The sequence below is a fragment of the Cebus imitator genome, unplaced genomic scaffold (genome assembly GCF_001604975.1).
Source record: "Cebus imitator isolate Cc_AM_T3 unplaced genomic scaffold, Cebus_imitator-1.0 Scaffold142, whole genome shotgun sequence".
NCBI lineage: Eukaryota > Metazoa > Chordata > Mammalia > Primates > Cebidae > Cebus > Cebus imitator.
Genome location: NW_016107457.1, coordinates 3,908,389 through 3,933,469, shown reverse-complemented (window position 1 = coordinate 3,933,469; position 25,081 = coordinate 3,908,389). Strand labels below are relative to the sequence as shown.

Below are 25,081 nucleotides of genomic sequence, written 5' to 3'. Positions count from 1 at the left end.
TTGATAATCTTTTATTTCTTTATCTCTTTCTTGAGCTTTTATATCTCTGTTATATGCTTTTTGTAAATGTTTCATATATTTAAAAATTTATGGTAAAACATGTATTTTTTTGTCTGCTCATGGTTATATCTTTCTGATGTATTTTATTTGCTATTTCTCTTTCCCGCTGCTCTTCTATTTTTTTCTTGCAGTGTCTTAGAATGGATATCCTTTGTTTATACCTCATCTTTGGATGAAGTGAGCTTTTGTCCTTGAATAGCTACTTTCAGGAAATACACTGGAGGTGAAGACGTGGTCATGTTACAAACTAGCAGGCATTTTCTGTATGAAGTAACTTTCTGTCGATTATTCTAGCATTTATTTATTTATTTTTAATTGGTAAGGAAAAATAAAGAAAAGAATGGATAGACTCTCTTTATTATCATATAAACAGTCAATTTTCTGTGATACAGAAAGGATCTGCTCCAAACCTACACACCTGGTCCCGCTATTGCAAACAAGCGTTACTGGAATGGGATTTAAGGGTTTCTCCTCCTGGGAGATTAAGCAGATAGATAGATATAAATGTAAATTAGCTCATTCTAAGCTCTCTGACTATGGGCATCCTTCTGTATATCTTCTCCTGCATTCTGGTTGATCTATCATGACTGTGGCCATCATCTTTCTGTTTTGTGATTTGGACCACTAGCATTCTCTTGGTTTTGACAAAGATGAAGATGATATTTCCTTGCTGTTTTTATGTGATTTCTGAGGGGGGTAATAGGTGTGTGACAACTTTTTACTGCTATCTTCAAAAATGCAAGGCCTTATTATTCTTAACATCAAAATAAATGATATAACCAGATTAATAAAAATAGCAGGATTAAACAAGTTTGGGAGCAAATAAATCTGATGTTGATATGTGTCTATTTCTTCAACATTTCATCTACAGTGGTATCAGGATAGACCTCAAACCCAAAAGAATTCGGATTATTCTAAGGAGATCATGGTAATTTCACCCCTTTACCATAATGTAATTTAGTATACGGCATGTCTCAAAAATAATTATTGTTCTATGATGGGCATGCTCCTAAATAATTCTAAATAATTAATAACAGAGGATAAAGTTTTTTTTTCTGTTGAATAAAAATTAAAAAAGAGTAAACAAGTGCCTCCAGTTGCTACTGCCAAGTTATCTTGTAACCCTAAGAATAATGGGTCCTAAGATTAGCCTCATTTCTTGATGACACTATTTAGACATTGCCTCAATTAACCTTGAAGTTAATCTATCTCTGAGTTTCCTTTTATGTCATATATTACATACATGTACATATCTGTATATGTGAGAACATTATATATTTTTAATTTTTAGGTCAATACGGTCAGTTTTTCATGTTGCATGTCACTACACATTTTGATACATTTTTTTCAAGCATTCAACTCAACTGGCAGATATAGACATCCTGATGGTGGTGGTATTAGGGTTTTACTCTATTAGCCAGGGATCTTTAATTTGCATTGGACATCATTTGGCAAGATTTATTTCTCAATGTTTAATGTACAGTGTCATTTACTCTTAAGTGAAAGTCAGTAAGAAAACTTCTACAATAATGAAAACTTGTGGTATTGTTATGGGATAAATAAGTAGGCCAGTGGAATATGTAGAAAGCCCAGAAACAGACCCAATATACACAGAAGCCTGGTATATGGCAGAGGTAGTATTTCAAATCAGTAGAAGTATAAATTCCTCAAAAATGGTGCTGGGAGAATTGGATATCCAAATGGAAAATAAAATAAAATACTATCCCACATAATACATTAAAATAAAATCCAGGTTGGTTAATGATTTAGATGTCAATAGCAAACATTACAAACTTTAAATTTAAAAAATTTCTGACATTTGGATAGGCCAAAATTTCTTAAAAGTGACACCAAAAAATACAAACCATAAAGTAAAAGACGAATAAATTTGTCTTTGTTAAACAGACAAAACACTTCTGGAGAATCAGAGACAAATTACATTGAAAAGACTAGCTACTGACTGGGGAAAAACTGTAATGAACGTAACTGAAAAACGATTAGTATTCAGCAAGGAAGGAGAAGTATGAAGCCTTGCCATTCTTTAGTCTTATCAGTAGGATAGAGACCTAACTGCAGTTAATAATAGATCAGGATTCTCAAATGGGCTTTGATGTCCTCCATTGGTTGAGAATCTAGAGTAAAGAGAAATGATTAATTAAGATCTTTCCAGCCTGGCCTCGTGGCTCACGCCAGTAATCCCAGCACTTTGGGAGGCTGAAGTGGGCAGATCCTAAGGTCAGGAGTTTGAAACCAGCCTGACCAACATGGTGAAACCCCATCTCTACTAAAATACAAAAATTAGCCAGGCGTGGTGGCGGGCGCCTGTAATCCCAGCTACTCAGGAGGCTGAGACGGTAGAATCACTTGAACCCGGGAGGCAGAGGTTGCAGTGAGCCAAGATCGCACCACTGCACTCCAGCCTGGGAGACAGAGCAAGACTTCAACAAAAAGATATTTCCAAAACTCCAATTATCTTTCCAATAAATTCCCAAAATTGGGACTGCTGGGTTATACTGACCATGGTGAGATATGCTGCTAAACTTCCCTCCAGAAAGGGAAGTGCCAAATAAGTCTTTCATCAACACCACACAGGAATGTCCGCTTCTTTATACTCCAATCTAGTTTGGATTTTGTCCATAATCTTAATATCTATCAATCTAACAGAAAAAAATTACTATCTTCTATATGTCTTTGCTTATTCATTAGGTTGAATTTCTTTTTAATGTCCTCTATTGGTTACTTTTTCTTATAAATTTATCAAAGTATTTTGCAAACTTAGGGACATTAACCCTTTACATCTATGATACAAGTATTTAAAAGCATTTTGTTATGAGCCATTTTTTAAAGCAATTTTCTTGTGATTATATGATTTTTGTAACAGTAATCCTGAAGTATTTTGCACTCACTCACTTTCAATTTAAAATAGCATTACTATAAATAGGGGTCATCTGCTTCAATTCAATTTTATTTTTGGTGAGAAAAGGAAATTCAATTATTTTTTTTCTCATGTGCTTGCCTATTTTTGTTGACATGTTCTAGAATATTGTTTTAGTTTATTGTTATGATATTTTATTTTATTTTAATTTTAAATGGTCCACACTTACTGCCAGATTTCTTATATCACAATTTCTGATTGGCAGGTTTTGTTGTTTAAAATTCACCAATGAACTGATTTATCTTTCAGCTGGGTTATGAGGTAAATTTTTCAATAGGACCACATGAATACTGTATTTTCTGAGTTGGTCTACATATTGCAGTATCTTGTTGCCAGTATAACTAAACAACAGACACAAATAGTATTTTATTTTGCAATCATATTCTCTCGACTTCTAAATTTTGGCTACTTGTCACACTACTGAATTTTGGAGACTAACCTTGCTAAGGAAAAGTCTGAGGACTGTTATTTTCCTCTCTAGGTGACTTACTTTAAATTTATCCCAGGAAGAAGGCAATACATGAGATTTTATTCTACTAAAATATTGAAATCAAAGCTTTTACGAAGTGTAGATTATTTTTTCTGATTCACTATGTTGAAGGTTGAAGGTATATTCTAGTATCTTCAAATAATTGCTTTATTTACACTTTATATAAGTTTTCTTAAATTTGTCTTCCATATTACTGACTTGATTTTCAGCAAGGTAAGTTCTACATTGGTTTTACTCTTAGCCTGAGTTCCTTGCCTTGGTTCTAAAAGCTTCTTCTTTCTATTTTTTTACCATGTTTTTTTTGTTTTGGTCTCTTGTTCTGTGAATTTGATGTCCTCTTTAATTATTAGCTTTAACCCAACATTTTCTTCTGTTTCTAGCACTTAGTTTTTCTTCTAAGTATACTCATCATCTGCCATCTGCACACTATGTATTTTAAATTAAATATTTGCCCTGAATATTCGCATATGTTCTTTGCTTTTTATTTTTACTCTTCGATGTTTAGTTGGGTTTGAATGACAGTAACTACTTGCCAAAGAATATTTTGGTGAAATCTCTGTGATCTCTTTCAACTTTGCTGTCCTCCACATCCCCTTCACCATTTTCCCTAATGCCATTTGTCTCTTCACTTTTAACTTGAACTACAGGGCTAAGGATTTACCATTTCCATTCTTTCCTCAGTCATTTCACTCCAAAGGAGAGTATGTAGGGAGGCAATTGGAGCAAGAGACTGCCATGGTTTGAATGCAAAGTTTCCAGTATTTTACTGGCAAATATGTAAACTTTTTCTCTGTAAGGGGAGATGGAACAGGGGAGAGGGGAGAGATGGCCACAGCTGTAGCATGACAGAATGTAGGGAAAGAGAAAGATGATTCATTGTGTTTTAGAAAGTTTGGTATAGTGATGATAGGTGATATACCTATCTATTTTGTCTCACCAAGAATTTGGGTAAAAATATTACAATATTCTTGCATGTTCTTGACAATGGGGTGCATTTTGCTTCTTAAATATGACATGCAGAAATAGGCCTCAAGGCAAGAGCTAAGTAGCTCATGGAGGCCCAGCTACCGAAAGATTATTAAAGATGTCTCAGTGTTATTTTTGTGTTTATATAGTTACTTTTAGTCCTTATTCTTTTTTAAAAAAAATTGAGATGTATCTATAAATAAAGTCAAGGTTACATTAGAATATTTATGATTGATAGCAGCTAAGAGATCATGAGAAATGTACTCAGACATTTAACTGCTTAAAGTGAATTTCAGAAATATGTTTTAATGACACTTTAATGTTTCATTTGGTTGGCTGCTTTCATGGAGAGCAATTTTTAATTTTAAGAGGTAGGGAAATGTGCTGATTTCTAACTTTAATAGGCTTATAACTTTTTAGACTGTATGATTTTCACATACTTCTATCATTTGGTGATAGGATACTTAAACTGTATTTCTGTCATTTTGAAAAGCATATAACCCCATTTATAATAATGCTATTTTAAATTGAAAGTGCGTGACTGATTTCAAATATTTCAGGATTACCATTATCAAAATCATGTAAAGAATCTCAAGAAAATTGTTTTACAAAGAAATGGCTCCTAATATAATACTCATGTTATTTATCCAAAGATGATGTCTTAAAATTTGAGATCACTTCAGGTGATTTCTACATTAATGAGACAGTCTAAAAAGGTCAACCTGCTATTGAACCTGGATGTTTTTATTTTGCTAGCTTCTGCATCACCTTCTGCATCACTTACTGCATCCTAGGCCTTACCAACTAAAGATTAAATATATGCTCAGCATTTAGATATTTAACAACAAAGAGAGCCAATAATTCAAAAAATTCTTGTCATACAAAGTGCAATACATAGCACGACTTACAATGTGGGAAGAACGAATTTTAAAAAGCACTTGTTTGCAACAGTTTTTATTTAATATTAATTGTACTTAATATAACACCTTTTACTTGACATTTAATATAAACAAATGATGAACTGTATAAAATGTCTGCTATCTGCATTGTACTATTTTGCCTAGTATCAAATACCTAGTGTTTCACATTGCAATGATCAATGACATTTGGGGGTACATGGAAATGGAAAATAACATTCTACGTAAAGGCATGATCAGTGGTATTAATATGATACATGCATTTTACAGATCAATTCTTACACTAAGAATCAGAATTCCTAACAAACATTAATTTCTATAAAAACGGTAAAATCATCAGGAGATACTTGTTTAAAATCTGTGAAATTTTAAATTCCCTAATATTGCAGAGATGCAGATAGTAAGCAGTATGGCCGATCACAAATCATCAGTTTCTAGCAGAGGTTGCCAGTGCTGGAGCTGAGCGGTTCAGGAAAAGGCCTGTCAGTGTTATTCGCCTGCTCTTGATAAGCCTTCCCTTCTCAGATTTTTCTTCCAGCCAGGACATCTGTCATATTCCCTTCTCAGTAGCAAGTCATCTTTATTCTGTACATTTGTAAAATTTGTCAGTGATAACCACTGACAGAGTCATTTGCTATTTGTCTATTATGGTCCACGACACCCTGCTTGTGTCCCAAGGACTGGCCTGCAGAGGCCTGATACCAGGATGGTACAGTCCAGTGCATGACATCATCCCCACTCTCCACACATTATGGCCAATTAGGCTTCCATTCTAAAGTGAGATCATTTTTTAAATGGGTGATTACTAAAAACAACATTTAGGATATTATGCTGTTGGATGTATCTGACAAAAGTTCTAAATAGATGATCTATTGTAGAAGTAAATCGCCTAAAGAGTGAGATGTATATATATTAGAATTACTGCCTATAAATTCCATTGTAATCACATTTGTAAGTAACATGTATGCAGAGTACTTAGTATAGTATTATGCCTGATAATAATATCACAGGCGGATGGCTAAGAAAATCACAGGTGGATGGCTAGTATTCAAGATTTCCAATATAACAAAATGCATTTTCCATTCTGAGTACAGAAAACACAACTTATTCTTCTTACAGTGAGGGAAAACATCCTTTGGGTTAATGTGCATATTGACAATTTTATGAATGAAACAGAAAAAAAGTAGAAGACGGCATATACTAGAGCCTGCTTTTACCAACAAACCTCTGCTCTTGGTTAATATTGGTAAGTTGGTTTACAATGTATTTTCTTCATAAAGGAGACTGTTGTGTAGTGTAAAAAGTTCTTTGAGAATTTTTGTGTTTCGGAGTCCAGATATATTTCAGTGCATAATATTATAACAAATATTTTGAAAAAAGCTTAAATATGTAATCATAATCATTTATAGATGCAAAACTAGAACTGTTCTTCTGTATGCGATTGTAACAGTGAAATGCTTACTCTTGAACTCCATCGACGTCCTCTGTTAACAAATCAGTGATTTGGGCAACTGACAGAAAATCCGGAGACAGAATCTTTTCATGCTCCTGGAATTCAGTGTCTCTCTACAAAAACACAATGTGGAATGAGTTATTTCAATTGTACGTTTTATATATTATACCCCATAATATCAAAATTTGTTCTTCTTATAGTCTGGTTGCTGTCAGAAAAAGACATTTAAAAACAACAATCTTCGAGATGATATTTTTTCTTCTCCATATTTATGCAATGGCGCTTTCACCTGAAAAGTCAAATGGCTAGTCAATCTGTCTTTGGGGCATATGCACAACTGGGTGATGGTTTTCAATTCCACAAATGTTTATTATCTACACATTCCTCATTGAATCCGGGACTCATGAGGAGGCAAATACAAACAAGAAAGATGGGCTAACCTCAAGTAGCTTAACATCTAGTGAGAGGAACACACCTAGGGTGCTGTTACAAGAAGACAAGAATACAAGTAAGCTATAATAAATGCGGCATTCAGTCCAAAAGAAGGGGCAAGTATAGGCACAAGACAAGGAAATTCTACAGAGAGGAGGTCAACAGGCTTTGCAGGGCTGGGTGTGGCCAATGCCCCATGTGAATGAATCAGCAACACCAAGGTTATGAAGATAGGATAGTTAGGAACAAGTTCCATAAACATCAGCAGTTCACAATGGTACCTAGGGTATATGAGAGGGACTAGTTGGACTTAGGTAGAAGTGGGCATTGGGAACGTATGATGAAAGATCTTAAATTTAATGATTCAACAATTATGTATTGGGTGCTCACAAGGTACAGGACATTGTGCATCATAAGTATTTTAGAACCTGGCTGGTTGAAGAACAGTAGTCTAGGAATTTTGTTTCTAGTAACACAGACAATAGTGCTCAGAACCATGAAGGTTCTGAACAGGTAAATAACAAGACAAAGCTGTGTTTTAAGAAAGGGTAATCTACTGCAAGGTGAAGGAAAGACAGGAGCAGAGGAAGAGTTAAAGAGATCATTAAAACAGTGCAGGGATGAAGCATTGGACTGCTCTGTTCTCCTTGACCCTGTGGATGATAAGAAAGTGGTGAATGTAGTCATATCACGGGAGCCTAAAAGAGGGGAGAAAGAATGGAAATTCTGTTTCTGAAATAGGTGACTTGGAGAAAGTGATGGCAATACTAATAATACGTACGTCACCTTTGTGTGAGTCAGACAATGGTATCTTCTTTAGGTGGAGGAAGTGCTAAAAAGATTTCCCTAAGGCTGACACAGCCCTGTGCCCAAGTATATTGCCTGTTAAAAGAGTCTAGTTTTAGTCCTTACTCACTCCTCAGCCAAGTGCTTTTGTTCAGAGCACCACCTGCACAACTGTACGGCTAGAAATACAGTGTTGGAAGATGATGCTAGTTTTTAAATAGCAAGTTGATGAGTTTGATTTCAGAGGCTGAGTTTAAGGTGGAATACTAATAGTGAGGAAGGAATGTTTAGAGTTTAGTTAGAAATGTTGGAATCACAAAGGTCAAGTTTACAAACATTGGTTCAAGAGTCAACTGCAACCATAAGAATGGATGAGACTCCTCAAAGTCAGGGCATAAAGGGAAGAGCTGTAAAGGGGAGATGGAAGAGGAGACTGGGAAATAGAGGAAAGAGAGCAGCAGCTGCACAAAAATAAAAAATTATGAGATTTTGGGAGGCAAGAGGGCAAATGTTTTTCAGTTCAACAAATAGTTATTGAGCCTTCCATGCAACTGAGTTCCAGCTAAGGGCAGCAAAAAACTGCCTCGCTATAGTTTACCAGATAACATACCAAATCCTTTTTCTTTTTCAAGAGTAGAAAAATCTCAAACCTACCACTTATTGGTAATGGTAATTGGCTTAATGTCTGCAATTTAATATTAAGTTATTATGCTACATTTTTATCTTTGAAAATCTAATTTAGAAATAAAATATGCTACATTATGAGCCACTTTTTTTGTAAGCTAGGGTGGGCCAATTAATCTAAACTAGGTCATATCATTAGATTATAAAATCATTAGGAAAAAAGTATTCTAGTATGCTGCATCTAGTAGGTACTCAGATACTTGCAAATTGAATTAAATTCACTCAGTTTCTGTTTAGGACACTGTTTTGATCTATAATATATGGTTATATTTGTTTAAACAATTTTTGGTAATATATATTTTTATTAGTGGTAAAGTATAATTATTCCCATAGTGTCAATCCCATTAGATTGTAAATTCCTCAGTCATTCAATCTTTTATTTCCTTTTAGAATTCCACAGTTCCCGATATGTCAACATAGGTTGCTAACCGGCTGTCTAAATTCATCTTCATCATCTGATGACATTGTTAGATGGCAGAGCATGATGAAACGCAGGACTTAGAGGAACTCCAGATCTCCTGACAGTTTGACTACTGATTAATTTTATGACTTAAGGCAAGTCATTTGAACCTAAATTTGAATTCATATTAAATATCATTTTTATGTGTTTTAATACACGCAAGATTGCTGTCACATTAATAATGAATAAAGATATACATGAAAAGTGAATTATACAGACATTCAGATCAATTTATCTGATTTGAAAAGTCTCTAGATAGGAGAAAAGTAGGTCACACAAGAACTATATGAAAGAGAATCCCGTATCTTAACCTTTTGGACAGTAATCATTTTAGCTAAGATGCCTAATATTAGTGCCTCATTCTTTTACTAAAATTTGCAGGCTTAAGATAATCATCTTTTAGGGGAGTTTCCCTCTGGGTTTTTTGTTTTAAATTATATTCTTGGACCTATTTTAAACCAGACCTCTTTTTGTTTGTTTTTACAGTGCCTTGCTTGAGAAGGATATCAGATGGCTAAAAATGTTTAATCTTTCAACATGTACATTCTGCTTTGTAAAAATTAAAGATATAATAGAAAATTCATAAATAAGCTAAAATATGTGGATATGTAATTGTGGCTTTCTCTGTAAAATTAAATCTCCAACTAGGAAAACATGTAAGCTAAATGGCACTGTTAATTCATTTTATTCCACCACCTGGTGGATTTTAGGAGTTATTCCAAGAGCAATAAAACTGTAAGTCTGATACTATCTGCCAGATAATGTTTTCCTCTAATTTTTCCCTCTCTAATGTCAACTAAACTTTTCACATTTGTATATATTTTTTGTTTCTAGAATGTAAACTTTTAGGGCCATCTTTGTATCCATCACTGGTAGTGCTTTATATGAAAAAGATTCTTAATAAGTACTCACCAAAAGGAAGATAACAGATTTCACCAAAGATTACTGAGGAGAAGTTTCCTAGTCACAGAGGACATTGATGGTCTGCAAATTCTACACTTGAAAGGTGTTTTTTTTTTTTTAAAGCCTGAAAATAAATGAACTAAGGAGCAGGAGCAGTGCTATGCTAAGCCATATTGGAACTGAAGCAAAAGGAAAAATCAGTAATACGGATTTGGTCTTTACTGAAAAGTTTAATCCATCAGGGATTTTGGGGGGACATTAAGTTTGATTTTTTTTAAGTATTGCATTAAAACAGAACTTCTTGACTATTGAGTTTTTTTGGCACTTCCTTAAATTCTGTGCTCAATGAGAGTGCCTCATTCACCTTACCATAGTCTTGCTATGAAGGTAAAAAGCCGGTATTTTTAAAAACGACAATGAAAAAAGTGAAAGAAGAATAAGTAAAAGCAAGAGCTGACTCCTTAGAATAGATAATAAAATAGGCAAATCTTTGGCAAATGTCACTAAAACATAAAGAAAATAAATTTGTGTCACATTCAGTGACAATACATTTGAAAATTTTAAGAAAATGAGTGATTTCTTGGGAAAACGTAAGCTTTCAAAATTGACCCAGGGTAGACGAGAAAATTGATCTGATCAAACATGAACTAAACTGGAAGTCTACTTTCTAAAAAGTCACCATGCCCCGATGGTTTTATACTTGTAATTTTACTTACTAATCAAAGAACACATAAATTCTATGTCAGTCTAATAATTATAGACTATAGCGAGTTCATTTTTAAGAAGCCAGCATAGTCTACACACAAAACCCTGAACTAACAAAAAAGGAAATTATAAATCAAAATCACAAATCAATGCAGATGCAAAAATTATAATTAAAATACATCCTAGAAAATTAAATCTTAAAATATACTAAAAGAATTACAAGCTATACTTATGACCAAATCAGATTAATTTTAAAGATCCAAGGATGGATCATTATTAACAGGTCTAATATAATTTTTATGACAAATTAAATGGTACAAATTATATGCGTATTTAAATATATAATAAATAGGCACTTACTAAGATTCAGCAGCAAAACTCCCAGTAAAATATGAAAAGAAAAAAATGCTAAACATGAAAAAGACTATTTGCCAAAATCGTATTGCAAGCATCATATTGAGTAGTGAAATCCTAAGTCATTCTTATGAAAACAAGGAACTAAAACAAGGTTATGGATACCAACATTATTGTAATTCAACACACTGTAGAGGTTCTAACTAATACAATAAGAAAACTAAATATATAATAGCAGAAATGAGGAAATTTGGAAATCTTTATTTGAAGATTACATGGTTGCATACCTAAGAAAGCTGACATTGTACTATCAAAAAAGTTATTACTAATAAAAAATTTGATAAGATGGTTTTATATAACATAAATATATAAAAGCCAGTTTTTTCCTTTACAAGAGGCTAATTAGAAACAGAAATGGTAAAAACTTGATTGAATTATATTTGGTTATAAATATAATGTGAAAAGTATAGTATCTATATAAAGAAACTATAAAACTTTATTAAAAGTTCAAGAACAAGATTTGATAAAAGAGATTTATTAAAAACTTTCAAATTCCAAGAACTAAATCCTTCCTACATTATGAATGTAATGTAATGACAACCTCAAACCCCGTTAGATTATTCTGGAACTTTACAAAATAACTTTTTAGTTCCTATGGAAGAAGACATACTTGTAAAACAAAAATAATGAAAGTGACCTTTCCAAAATAGGTTTAAAAAATGACTATAAAATGACATAAAATTGACACAGTAATGAACAGTCAGTGGAAAAGCATAGAGGATCCAAAAATTTATTTTATATATATAAGTATGTGTGTGTGTATATATATATATATATATATATATACTATATATATATATATACACACACACACATTTAAAATTTTAAAATTTAAATGTATATAATTTATAATATAATTATATTTATATGTAATATATAAAATTTATATATAACATAATATATACTATATACACATTTTTGGATTCGCTATTCTCTTCTGCTGCCTATTTTGTTCATTCATGTATACATATAATGTGATAGCAACAGTCTGTTCTCAACGGGAAGAGACAAGATAGTTTAGTAAATGAAGCTGACATAATTGGTAATTCACTTCTAGGAGGAAATAAAATTAGATCCTCATTTCAAATATAAAAAAATACTAACTTGCTAGTCCAGGGAGGGGATCCAAGATGGCCGAGCAGGAGCAGCTCTGGATTGCAGCTCCCAGGGAGAGCACAGAGGGTGAGTGGTCACCTTTTCCAGACATATTTTTATTGCCCACAGACCAGGAGATTCCCGGGTGGAGGAGCGCCATGTGTCTCCAGTGTGGCTGTTTCGGTCGCCGGGGCGGGTCTCTTCACAAAAAATTCACACGGATCTGGGCGCTCTTTCAGCTGGCGACTGGAGCGCCTGGTAGACAGTCTCCCGTTCAAGTGAAAAAAAGGGGACTAAAACAGGGAGCCAGGCCAGGAGATTCCCAGGCACAAAAGCGCCAGGAGCCCCCAGGGTGGCTGTTTCAGCTGGTGCAGCTGGTCTCCACACAAGAACTCACACAAATCCGGGCGCCATTTAAACTGGTGACTGGAACGCCTAGGAGACAGCAGCCCGTTCAACTGAAATAAAAGGGGTCTGAGGCAGGGAGCCAGGGGATCAGGCCTGGCCAGTCCCACCCCCACAAAGACCAGCAATCTGAACCGCTCTGGATTGAGTTTCACAGCAAGCACAGCTGAACCCGGGAGGGTCCAGCTCTGTGGGGGAGGGGCGTCCGCCATTACTGAGGCAGCCCGCCACTACCCAGGCAGCCCGCCACTACCCAGGCAGTCTGCCGTTACAGAGAGAGTCTGTCATTACAGAGGTGGGCCACCGTCGCTGAGGCAGTTCTAACTAAACCCCTATAAACAGGATTGCAGGGAAGTTCACAGGGCAGCTGGGCGGAGCCCACAGCAGCTCAGCAAAACCTCTGCCGGCAGACTGTGACTAGGCTGCCCCCTCGCTGGGCACGGCATCCCTGAAAGAGGGCAGCAGCACAACAGAAGTCTATAAATAAAGCCCTACCTTCCAGGGACAGAGCACCTGGGAAAAAAAAGGCGGTTATGAGTTCTGCTGCAGCAGGCTTAAACATACCTGCCCAGCAGCTCTGAAAGGAATAACGGAGCTCACAGCTCAGCACTTGAGCTCCTATAAAGAACAGACTGTCTCCTCAAGCAGCTCCCCAACCTCTGTATATCCAAAGAATCACCTCATAAAGGAGAGCTCAGACTGACATCTGGCAGGTATCCTTCTGGGACAAAGATAGCAGAAGAAGAAACTGGCAGCAACCCTTACTGTTCTGCAGCCGCAGCAAGTGATCCCCAGGCAAGCAGGGCCTGGAGTGGACCTCAGCAGTCCCACAGCAGAGGGGCCTGACTGTTAGAAGGAAAACTAAGAAACAGAAAGAAATAACTTCATCATCAACAAACAGGACATCCACTCAGAGACCCCATCTGAAAGTCAACAACTACAAAGACCACAGGTAAATAAATCCACAAAGATGGGAAGAAACCAGTGCAAAAAGGATGAAAACACCCAAACCCAGAATGCCTCTCCTCCTCCAAGGGATCACAACTCCTCACCAGCTAGGGAACGAGGCTGGATGGAGAATGAGTCTGATGAATTGACAGAAATAGGTTTTACACTGTTGGTGGGAGTGTAAATTAGTTCAACCATTGTGGAAGATAGTGTGGCAATTCCTCAAGGACCTAGAAATAGAAATTCCATTTGACCCAGCAATCCCATTACTGGGTATATATCCAAAGGATTATAGATCGTTCTATTATAAGGACACATGCACACGTATGTTCACTGCAGCACTGTTTACAATAGCAAAGACTTGGAACCAACCCAAATGCCCATCGATGATAGACTGGACAGGGAAAATGTGGCACATATACATCATGGAATACTATGTAGCCATAAAAAATGATGAGTTCATGTCCTTTGTAGGGACATGGATGAACCTGGAAACCATCATTCTCAGTAAACTGATACAAGAACAGAAAATCAAACACCGCATCTTCTCACTCATAGGCAGGTGTTGAACAATGAGAACACATTGACACAGGGAGGGGAGCATCACACGCTGGGGTCTTTAGGGAGGGGGAACTAGCAGAGGGACAGTGGGGGGTGAGGAGTTGGGGAGGGATAACATGGGGAGAAACGCCAAATATAGGTGATGGGTAGGAAGGCAGCAAACCACACTGCCATGTATGTACCTATGCAACAGTCTTGCATATTCTTCACCTGTACCCCAAAACCTAAAATGCAATAAAATATATGTATATAAATAAAAATAAAAATAAACTAGACCAAACTTCATAGAAAAATAAAATTTTAAATATTAGAAAAATTTTGAAGATTATTTGTGCCATCTAGGGAGGAAGACAGAAGGGAGAGGAGGAGCAGGACATTTTAAATAAGACAGTAAACCCAAATACTGACAGTAAGAATGACAAGCCTAAGTGCTGTTAACATCTCCATGCTACAGCCAGAATTTGCTACAGGTTCTAAGTGTCTGATAAATACGACTACTGTGTACTCACATTTGGAGGTCCATTAGTACTGTTTTCTCAACAATATTTTAAGAGACTTTTTTGGCATTGTCCCCATAGCCTGCATAGGTCGATCTGTACTATGCGATCACAATGTGTTCACTTACGTTGAATGATTCATAATTTCAAGAAATACTTCTTGAATGACACTGATGTTGCAGGAAACTGATCATTTTGCTGCTCAATTGAGCCCTGAGTTTTCTCTGTAATGATCGAGTGGGGTTTTTTTTTCTACAGTCTGTAGGGACACCTAATGTAGAGAGAATTGTCTATGGCTTGCTCCAGGATGTGTTGATGATCTCCTAAACAAGTTGCATCATCTTTTCCCTCAAACTTATATAAACATCCTGTCCTGATAAAGCCCTGAATGCATTGAGTAATTGTCACCTACTAGGTGTGGTAACACTTTAAGAGACATTATTCTGAAGAAGAAATTGGGAAACAACCATTTGTGTTTTCTTTTAGGTCTCTGATGGAAGTTGAAGTATATTCCTTGTAGGTGTACTACTTATGATTCAATTTCCTAGATATTTTTGAAGATATTAAGAAAGTCAATAGATGAACAAATTATTGATACAGGACTGATCACCAAATTCCAAGTACACATTTATAAACTCTTTTCACTTACAGGTCTATGCATAACAAACATTTATTTGCAGATTTTTGTAGTTTTTTTTTCTGTTATGCATTTATACAGATATCTGCCAAAAGTTTAGTCTTACCATTTAAAGGGAGGCATTTCCTCCAATATTACTAAAGAACTCTGGATGTTGAATTCAGAAGGCTGGCAAGCAGGACTTATTCAGTGTCACAGAAAAAATTATTTTCCTGGATCTACATCTCATATCTGCTTGTTCACAGTAACTCATACAGTAGATTTTAATCTATGATAACTACCTTTTCTGGCATGCCTCAGACCACCCATGATTTTAGTTAGTCATCATTATTTATTGAGTGCCTACTATGTGATTGAGATAATTACTTCTAGGTATTGGCCACAAGCAATAAATGGGAAACATCAGATTAATGGAAACTTATGCTTTATTTCTGATAGACTGGGCAAGAAAGGAAGTAATTCAGTACTATTTGGCTTAGTTGACTACATGGCTACTGTCTAAGTCATTTCGGATACAGAATTTATTAGAAAGACACCATAAGGGATTAGTTGTTGGGGGATCAACACTGTAAAGAATCTGATCTGAGAAGAACCTTTCAGTATTTACCTAAAAAGCGGTGGCCTTGGGAACAGACCACAAAAGAAATCTTGCCATCTTTTCTATCTAACATCTGAAACCCCCAGTCAGCACAAATGGGTGGCAGGAAAGACTTGTTTTAAAGAATGACACTTGTTTTAAAGATGAGAGGGGCCTAAAGATCTATAGATCAACTGTATTCCCCATGAACTTCAGGAATCCACAAAGCAGTGAATTAGCGTGTTATCTTAGTAAATGAGCACGGCTAATTGAGTCCCTGTTACAACTTGATTTCTTCTGTTTTTTACTAAGTGATTGAGCACATCCTGAATTACATGTCATGAGAATACTTGCTCCCCCAAGAAGTTGACAAATTCGCAAGCTGACAATCGTAAGAGGTAGATAATCATCTCAGGTCTATAACTAGTTCATTCATCTGACTGAACCATTATAAAATGATTTCTTTTTTCCTGACGCATAGCACTACTTTTCATCTTTTAAAAAAATTACGTATTTTTTTTAAAGTGCAGATTCATCAAAACACCAAATGATCAGTCTTTTTGGAAAGGACATGACCTACATGGGTAAGGTATGTGTACACATTGACAATTGTGCATTGTCTTATACTTGGTATTATTTAAATAACACAAGTTAATTGGAAAATTTCCTATGCTACTTTTGAAATTGTATTACTTACATTAGAGATCGCAAGGGAGTAATTGGCTTAGTAACCAGTTTATCACATTAAAATGTACTTTTAATGTCTGCTAATTTCAAAAGGCTCATATGAGAGTCCACATGCCTTAGTGATCTGTGTTTAGTATTAGTCGGAATCTCGATTGGGAACAGCTTACATATCTCTGAGCCAGGCGTGGAATTATTGGCTCTCTGTGTTTCCTCATTTATAAAATTGCAGCTAATAACTTGTCTTCTGCACAAAGAATGTTGTTTAGATCAACGAATAAGGAAGTCAAGCAAAGCAATGTTAATTCAGACATTATTATTCACCTTTAGAACCTTAACAAAACGGAGAGAAAAAAACTTCCTAGGAACAATAATAGTAGACTCTGTGTGCAAAGATACGAGCATTTTTTGGTAATATCTGGCACTGCAGACGTGTACTTAAAATCTCAGGATATTAAGTTTATGAGTAAAGTTACTTAAAACCTACTCATTATTGAGAGTTGGTGATGAAAGGGGCCTAAAGGGCAACCTTTTGTCATACAGGAGGCCACTGGTGTCCAAGGAGATTAAATAACTTTCCTAAAGTCAAGTTGATGAGCAACTAAAGCCACAACCAGAAGACCGATTTTCAGCCATTGTCCTTTGACCTGCATCTATTTGTTTAGAAAAATGGCAAAATAATGGAAACATCAACCTTCTGATAGTGATCAGTCCATCACCAGGAAACAGCTATTATTTCATGACATCTTTTGAGCAATCGCAGCTGTGATCATTACAGAATTGGTAGCAATTTCAAAAAGAGACTGGTCCATTTAAAAATATGAGATCACTTATTTTACTCAGAATTAAAAAAAACCAAACAAACAAACAAAAAAAACTGCGGTAGAAGCGCGTGATTATGAGGGCGTTTGGGTACAGAGCCGTCCAACGGAAGAATTCATACAATTTAGGCTCGCTGGCACCGTGCACTGCGCGCCGGGTCCGACTGGGGGACACCGGGCAGCAGAGGGTGTCGGGGAGCCCCGCGCCGCTCCTGGGCCGCTCCCAGCCCCGCCGCCTTCCCAGGCCGCTTCCCCGCCGGCGCCGGGCGTGCGGCGCCTCTTCAGAAACAGGACTCGGATCGGCCGCGGACTCCGAGGGCGGGGAATGGGCGCCTGGAGGCCGCTGGAACCCACAACTGGACCGGGAAGGGAAAGGGGCGGCGTACCTCCGATTCGGGCGTGGTTCCCGCTGGGGTCGGCCCTGCCGGGGTCGGCCCCCAGGGAGTCGTTCCCTGCGACATCGCCGCAATCTCGGCCGGGAGAAGCGGCCCCTCGTCGCCTAGACAACCGGAGTGGGGGCGGCGTCCCTGGGCCGGGGAACAGATCCCAGCGGAACGCGGCGGCGGCGGGCCCGAGCCTCCGCCCCCCCGGGGACAGGGCTGGGGACCACGCCCAGGAACAGGAGGCCGGAAGGGTGGCCCACAGCAACCTGCTGCGGAGTCTCTGAATCCTCTGGGAGAGACAGAGTCGTTCCTTTTAGTAGGACTGAAAGAGAGGAAAAGCCAATTCAAGTAGCAGTAATTTAAATGAAATGGTATATGTCAAAGTGCCTAATGCTGGCCCACTGCAACTTTCAACAAATATTAAAGTAAGATATATATTAGAACTTTAACCACTGATTGGTGTTGGATACTAAGCAATCATTGTAAATTTTAAAGTATCATGATGGTATTGTGGTCATGTTTAGAAGGAAAAATATGTCTTTATCTTTTACATACTAAACAATGTAGTGGTAATGAAATTTTATAAAATCGGTGATTTACTCCAAAATAATGGGGGAGAGGCAAAGGAAATGAGTGGAGGTATAATAGATGAATCTAGATTAGGTATGTGAATAAAGGGGTTCAGTTAGTATAGTATTCGTTCTATTTTTGTATATGTTTGAAGTGTTCCACAACAAAAACATTGAAAAACAACCAGAAATATCACGTGGCAGCATGAGTATTCTTGACTTCTTTGGAAGATCAACGTCTGCTTTGAAAAGGAAATGTACGTGGCTTGTATTGACCTGCATGGAGGTTGCTATGCAGGACACTTATTGTAAAAATCAGACATTATTTAAGTGCTTCAGTTTCCCCATCTGTTAAATGAGATAACAGTATTGGCCTCAAAACATGACTGTGAGGATTTAACTGGTTTATATATATATATGAAAATGTATATATCAGCCTTGACAGCTAGTAATGGTCTGTTTGATATTATTAGTGTTAGTATTAATGGTGTGCTTCCCTGACGTTAGTCCAACCTGTACACAGCTGCCAGGATAATATTTCATCATGATCCTCTCCTTTATATTATATTAGTCCATTGTCTTTTAGACCAAATTTAACACATTTGCTTTATATAACCTCATGATAATTGTGCCTTTCCTTCAAATTGTCTCATAGTTCAAAGTATACAATTTGTACTGTCAACTAGTGTTTATGAGTCATCTCTAGTCTGGTAAATGTATGGCCCATCTTTTCAAGTGGGTTTTATTTACTGTTTCCCTTGATATTTTCACTTCCGAAGGAGCAAGTTTAGTTCTCAGTACAAATAATGCATGCAACTCCATTTAAATAGGACCATATTAAAGTTTCTTCAGTTGGTGAAAATGTAGTCACTTTTTAGTGATTGCTAGAGTTAAAACAAGAGCCACCACCTTCGAAACTCATTACAGTGCTTAATTTTTTTCATTGTTTCCTTCTGATCACTACTCCCAGGAAATTGAAAATAGCTGGTCACCTTTTTTGAGGTAAGGACCCTTCCTCATTCCTTGAATTTAGTGTTTGGTGAAATGATAAAGCATTTATTTCTCTAATACGGAGTTCTAGTTTTCTCAAAGATTTGGTTTACTTTTCAAGGCCTTTAATTTTGCTGCCATTTGTTTGACAGTTTTTAGGTTTTCTTCTACCGTTTTTGGTTTTGGACCCCAGAACGAGATGGAGAACTCCATTAAAGATGGAATCAATTCTAACAGTAACAGACGGTTACCTCAGGGAGAGGGGAATTGTTTTGCAGGAATTACAATTTTACTTTAAAAAATGTAATGTTGTAATTTGTTAGAGAAGTCAGTTTTGAGGAGGTAATTTAATTTTATGGGACACAAATGTTTTGCTCAGTAAGGAGTGGTGTTGAAAACCCATTAGCCTGAAGGTTACTTTTAATTTGCACAAGTTGAAGCTGATTTTAGCCTCCCATTTCTTTTGTAGATAGGTGCCAACAAGTAAGACAAATCTCAGTAGGTGATATGCTTTCTTACGTGGAAAGGTCAGTTAAGTCTTCCTTCCTAGGTCTCTTTTGAAGATAAAGGCCTCTAACCGAAGCCTGCAAAATTCCATTTGTTATCGTAGTCTATTGTCTTAGGACTGGAAGAGGAAAGGAAGCATATGGGTCTTGTTCACAGTTATTTTTGTAAAAGATCACTGACTTTTACCACATCACATTGAAATATGGGGTAGCCTGATATTACTTGATCAATTCAATTGACTTCTGTTCTAAAGAAAGTTTTCCAACCTACATATCCGTAAACCTGTGAGGTGCACACTTTATAAATAAAATCAGGTTCTCTTGAAGAGGAACTTTTTATAATTTTACCAGTTAAACCAAATATTGGATGTTTAAAATGAAACATGCTTTTATACCAGAAAAACACTCAGGAAAGGGCTAGATAATTTTATAATGGGTATTGATGGTCCAGTGTGGCAATATTTGGCAATGAATAATAACAAATTTTAACTATGTTCTTAGGGTGAGTAAACATTTCTACTCCATTCTTCGTGGTTCCTGTGTCTCTGGCTCATTTTATTATTATTATTTTTTATTTTTATTATTTTGAGATGGAGTCTCACTCCTGTTGCCCAGGCTGGAGTACAGTTGCGTGATCTTGGCTCATGGCAACCTCCACCTCCTGGGTTCAAGGGATTCTCCTGCTTCAGCCTCTGCAGTAGCTGGGATTAGAGGAGCCTACCACCACGCCTGGCTAATTTTTGTATTTTTAGTAGAGATGAGGTTTCACCACGTTGGCCAGGCTGGTCTTGAACTTCTGACCTCAGGTGATCTTCCCACCTCAGGCTCAAAAAGTGCTGAGATCACAGGCTTGAGCCACTGTGCCCAGCCTCTGGGTTATCTTAAATATGATGAGGTTCTTCAACAATGAACAAAATAGTGCTATTAGTGACATGTTAGTAATTCAAACACTGTGATTCCTGAGGTCTTCAATGTATTAAGTGATACCCATGATCTTAAGATGATCAGGTAGGAAGCAATTTAGTATGCTCCTAAATGTAATGAGAGATCTCATAATTCTAGAGATCAAATTTAGACTGCTCATTGTTTCTTGCCTTGAGATCCGTGAAACTCGATAGATGTAGAATGAAAAAAGACTAAAAGCAATTTAATTTGTAAGTAATTGCCTTCCTTGGTTACATATTTTATTTTTAGCAAAGAAAGTTTTCCCATAGGTAACCAATTTTGAAATGTATTTAAAGTTTTCTTAACCTTTACCTAATCCTCAAATCTGGTCTTCTCATTTCAACCAAGTACTGTAGTCTGTTCAAGTCATATGTGAGAACATTGTGAAGTCTTACCTTAATAAAGCACACTTAGGACATGACATAGTAAAAATACTATAGTATACATTATAAGAGTGAGTAATTGTTGTGGGCTGGGATAATAATTTCCAGAAAACAGTTGGTATAATACTATTTGGAGAATATGCATATAGCACCAATACTTGTCTGCAAAACTCTGTCATCTCCCATTTTGAGTCCATATTTTGTCCTTCTTTCTCTAGTCACTCCCTTTAAAATGGATCCTTTTGCTTTTCAGATGAAACTTAAGTCCTTTTTCCAAACCAGCAATTCCCTACTACAGAGATCTCTTTAAGATAATTTTGTGACTTTTTGCTTTCCTTCCTGATCAAAATATTGAAAAAGCAGTGGCTCTCTTTTCATCTCTCCTTACCCACTGCAGCTCTGTTATCAGCCTCTTACCTCCTTAGCTCTCCTAAGCCGACCTCTCAAAAATTGCCACTGCTTCCTGTCTTCCTTAGTATGTGGTCATTTTTCGCTTGCCCCTCATATTCACTCCCTCCCTTTCTCTGCTTTGTCTCGTGACCAACCTTTGTGGTCACCATCAGCTGGTTTTGCCACATTTTTTGCCCTCTGATTTGTGGTTGAGTTTTGCCAATGGGAGCATCACCAGGGGTTTGGAAGGTGGAAGAGTGAGATCAGGGTATTTATTCTCCCAGTCCCCTCTCTGCAGGATTACAGGTTAGAAGTAGCTGGATACCTACACCCAAAGCCCTGAAAGTCACCATCTGTTCCTCAGCCCCTTCCACAGCTCGAGCCGTCTCCGGGTTTTGGTAACGATGTCTCTTGCCTGGCCCCTTCAGGCCTAAAGGTGGTAATGGCTTCCTCCTGCTACTAGACCGAGGACGCGTCACTGTCTCTTGTTGATTTTACTTATGGCTGCCCACCTGTTTGTGAACAGTTCCTTTAACAAGCTGTCCTCAGTTACCACATTTGTGCTGTTTTCTGTAGGGACTTTGACTGGTATTTGCAAAACCTAACTCCAAAACGTTTAATAAGGAAGATGTCTGGCTTGCTCAACACCATTGTTATTGCCCACTGCTTAATTCCTGTGCAGCGAGCAGTAGTGTCTGTAAATGACCGTGGGTACTTATTGTGGATTTCTTGAACAATTATCTAGGCAGCGCTGCACCCCAGCCCACCCCTTCTCCCACTGGAGGGGCTGCACCCAACCACCCTCAGGACTGACGGTAGACAACTGGGGACTATAACTACCCAGGCTGGGCACGGTGGCTCACGCCTGTAATCCCAGCACTTTGGGAGGCCGAGGCAGGTGGATCATGAGGTCAAGAGATCGAGACCATCTTGGTCAACATGATGAAACCCTGTCTGTACTAAAAATACAAAAAATTAGCCGGGCATGGTGGCGTGTGCTTGTAATACCAGCTACTCAGGAGGCTGAGGCAGGAGAATTGCCTGAACCCAGGAGGCGGATGTTGTGGTGAGCCGAGATCGCGCCATTGCACTCCGGCCTGGGTAACAAGAGCGAAACTCTGTTTCAAAAAAAAAAAAAGGAAAATATAACTACCCCTGCGACCTGTGTTATCTCTGTCCTGGGCAGCTGGCTGTCTCAGACTTGTGTAGATGGCTCGTTCCCCAAATCCTAACTTTCCAATGTCAAGCAGACTGCATAGTGTAGTTCCCTTATTGATGACTCGTTTAAAATTTGGGCTGTAAAAAGTCAAAAGAACAAGTCCTGGGCCCTGGCAAGCCTTTCCGAAGACGCTGGTGTGTGTTCGGGTAACAACAGTGCCTTCCTTTTTTGTTCTTGCTGATCCTGGTCTTCAAGCTTTGGCCTTTCCCAATAAAACCTATTCCATGTCATAGGATGTTGTGACTTTGCCTGGAAATTCGGAAGAGCATACCTGGCAAGGGGTGCTGCTTGTGAGAATGCGTGCCATTCACACATCCACTTGTCCCAGCACATTTAGATTCATAATCTATATTTGTGTGCAAGTCTTGTTACTTATTTTCATTTGCAGATTGTTCTTTACGGCAGTATTTACGTTAGTATTTTCATCACTCCTTTTATGCTTCAGTGAACCACTTTGAGGTTACTGATCCATGTTTGTGAAGTACGCAAAAAACAAGTTAACAGACCTTAGCAGGGACATACGTATTATGTGAAAAAACTTCAGCTGAGAAAACACTGCACCCTGTTTCCAGAATGTTAGCCAAGGTAGACTGACTCAAATTCCTAAAGCACAGGCGGGATTTTTAAACAGATGATTTGAGCTAGCCATAAATAATTTTTGTAAAAATCAAAATTCATCCTACACTTTAAATTTGCAAAATATGTATGATCAAATGGTTTTACAGACTTTTCCTTTTTTCCTTCTGAAACTGCCTAAAAGTCATTGGGTGCCACTTAATTAACGGCAGGGAACTCCATTGCTCTTTGAAGATGTTTTTGAGGAAACCTCTTCCAGGAGATTCTGGGAAGTGCTTTGACTGAACAACTGTTGCCCCCTTCTCTGCACCACTTCTCACCCCCCAACTTTGAAAAATAGCAATTCTAGTTTTATCTGTTTTACATAACACCTTCTTATAAATTTTGTTAGAAGGAAGGATTTTGAGCTTGACGAAGTTTAAAAGCCACTAGATAATCCCTAAGGAAGCTTCATCTCTGAAAATTCTATTGTGATTAATTTCCCAAAGAATTCATTGCCTGAGACATTCACCTTGGCAAAGACAAAGTATTACTGTTATTAAACATTTCTGGTGTATTTGTATATTTATAATTCCAGGAAAATAAAATAACATGCATTATTTCATCTAAGCACCAGACTTGCACTAAAAGGTACATAGTATTATTTTGGTTTTGCAGACGAGAACACTGAGGTTCAGAGGGCCAAGGTAACTGAACTAATGTCTCGTGGCTAAGTATGTGGCAGGCAGGTACAGGTATTAATTAGTTTCTGTGATTCTGCAGCCCACCCACTCGGCTCGCTATGCCATGCTACCTCAGCTGTGTGGCGTGCTCAAGACCCTGGGCAGATGGATGAAATTTATCTCTGGAGTCTTTCCATGTCCTCTTCAATGACTTTCCTCTCACCCTCTACTTCCTGGTTCCCCAAGGCCTTCACAATAATTGCTAATCCATTTAGTGTGTTACTCTTGTAGGCTGTCAACCCAGGTATACAGTAATAACTAAAGTATGAGATGATATGGCTTAACACTTACCAGGAGGCATCATTTGTTTTGTTTTGTACTAGGAGACTGTTGAACATGGAAAATTCTTTTGCAGCTCAAATGAATGAGGTTTTAATAGACGATTGCCAACTTGTAGAGCATATATTTTCAAAACAGAAGGTCTTTTCTGGTGCCTTCTAAGACTTCACCTGAGAGACAGCTTTATTCCATTTATTAGTGTAGGAAGCTGTTACAATAATTTCTTCTACCCTTCACAGAATCTGTTACAGTGCTTTGATAAGCATCCAATAAACGGTAGAGCATGATGATGAAAAAAGTAAATTAATCAGTAGAAAATATTCTTGTAGCTATGGTTAATCCTGATTCTAGTACACAACATGGATTTTTTTTTTTTTTGAGACAGAGTCTCACTCTGTTGCCCATGCTGGAGTACAATGGTGCAATCATGGCTCACTGTAGCCTCCAACTCCCAGGTTCAAGTGATTCTCTCACCTCAGCCTCCCGAGTAGCTAGGAATACAGGCACGTGCCACCATACTTGGCTAATTTTTGTATTTTTAATAGAGAAGGGGTTTCACCATGTTGGTCAGGCTAGTCTTGAACTCCTGACCTCAAGTAATCTGCCCACCTTGGCCTCCCAAAGTTCTGGGATTACAGGCATGAGCCACTGTGACCAGCAGGAAAAATTTAAATATGATTTTTCTACAT

The 25,081-nt window shown here is 37.5% G+C and overlaps 1 protein-coding gene across 2 annotated transcripts in view; it reads right to left on the bottom strand.

Annotated features, from left to right (window-relative positions):
- The window catches only part of CABCOCO1 (ciliary associated calcium binding coiled-coil 1), a 101,591-nt gene extending 83,589 nt beyond the window's left edge, over positions 1 to 18,002 (bottom strand). The window contains exons 1-2 of one of the 2 annotated variants that reach the window (XM_037743382.1): positions 17,817 to 18,002; positions 6,831 to 6,934 (exon numbers count right to left, since the gene is read on the bottom strand). In XM_037743382.1, the coding sequence (XP_037599310.1) occupies positions 6,831 to 6,934; positions 17,817 to 17,891 (179 nt within the window). In that variant the 5' untranslated portion in view covers positions 17,892 to 18,002. The remainder of the gene's footprint in view (positions 1 to 6,830; positions 6,935 to 17,816) is intronic. The other variant, XM_017542305.2, reaches the window with a different exon arrangement.
- Positions 18,003 to 25,081: the final 7,079 nt, after the last annotated feature.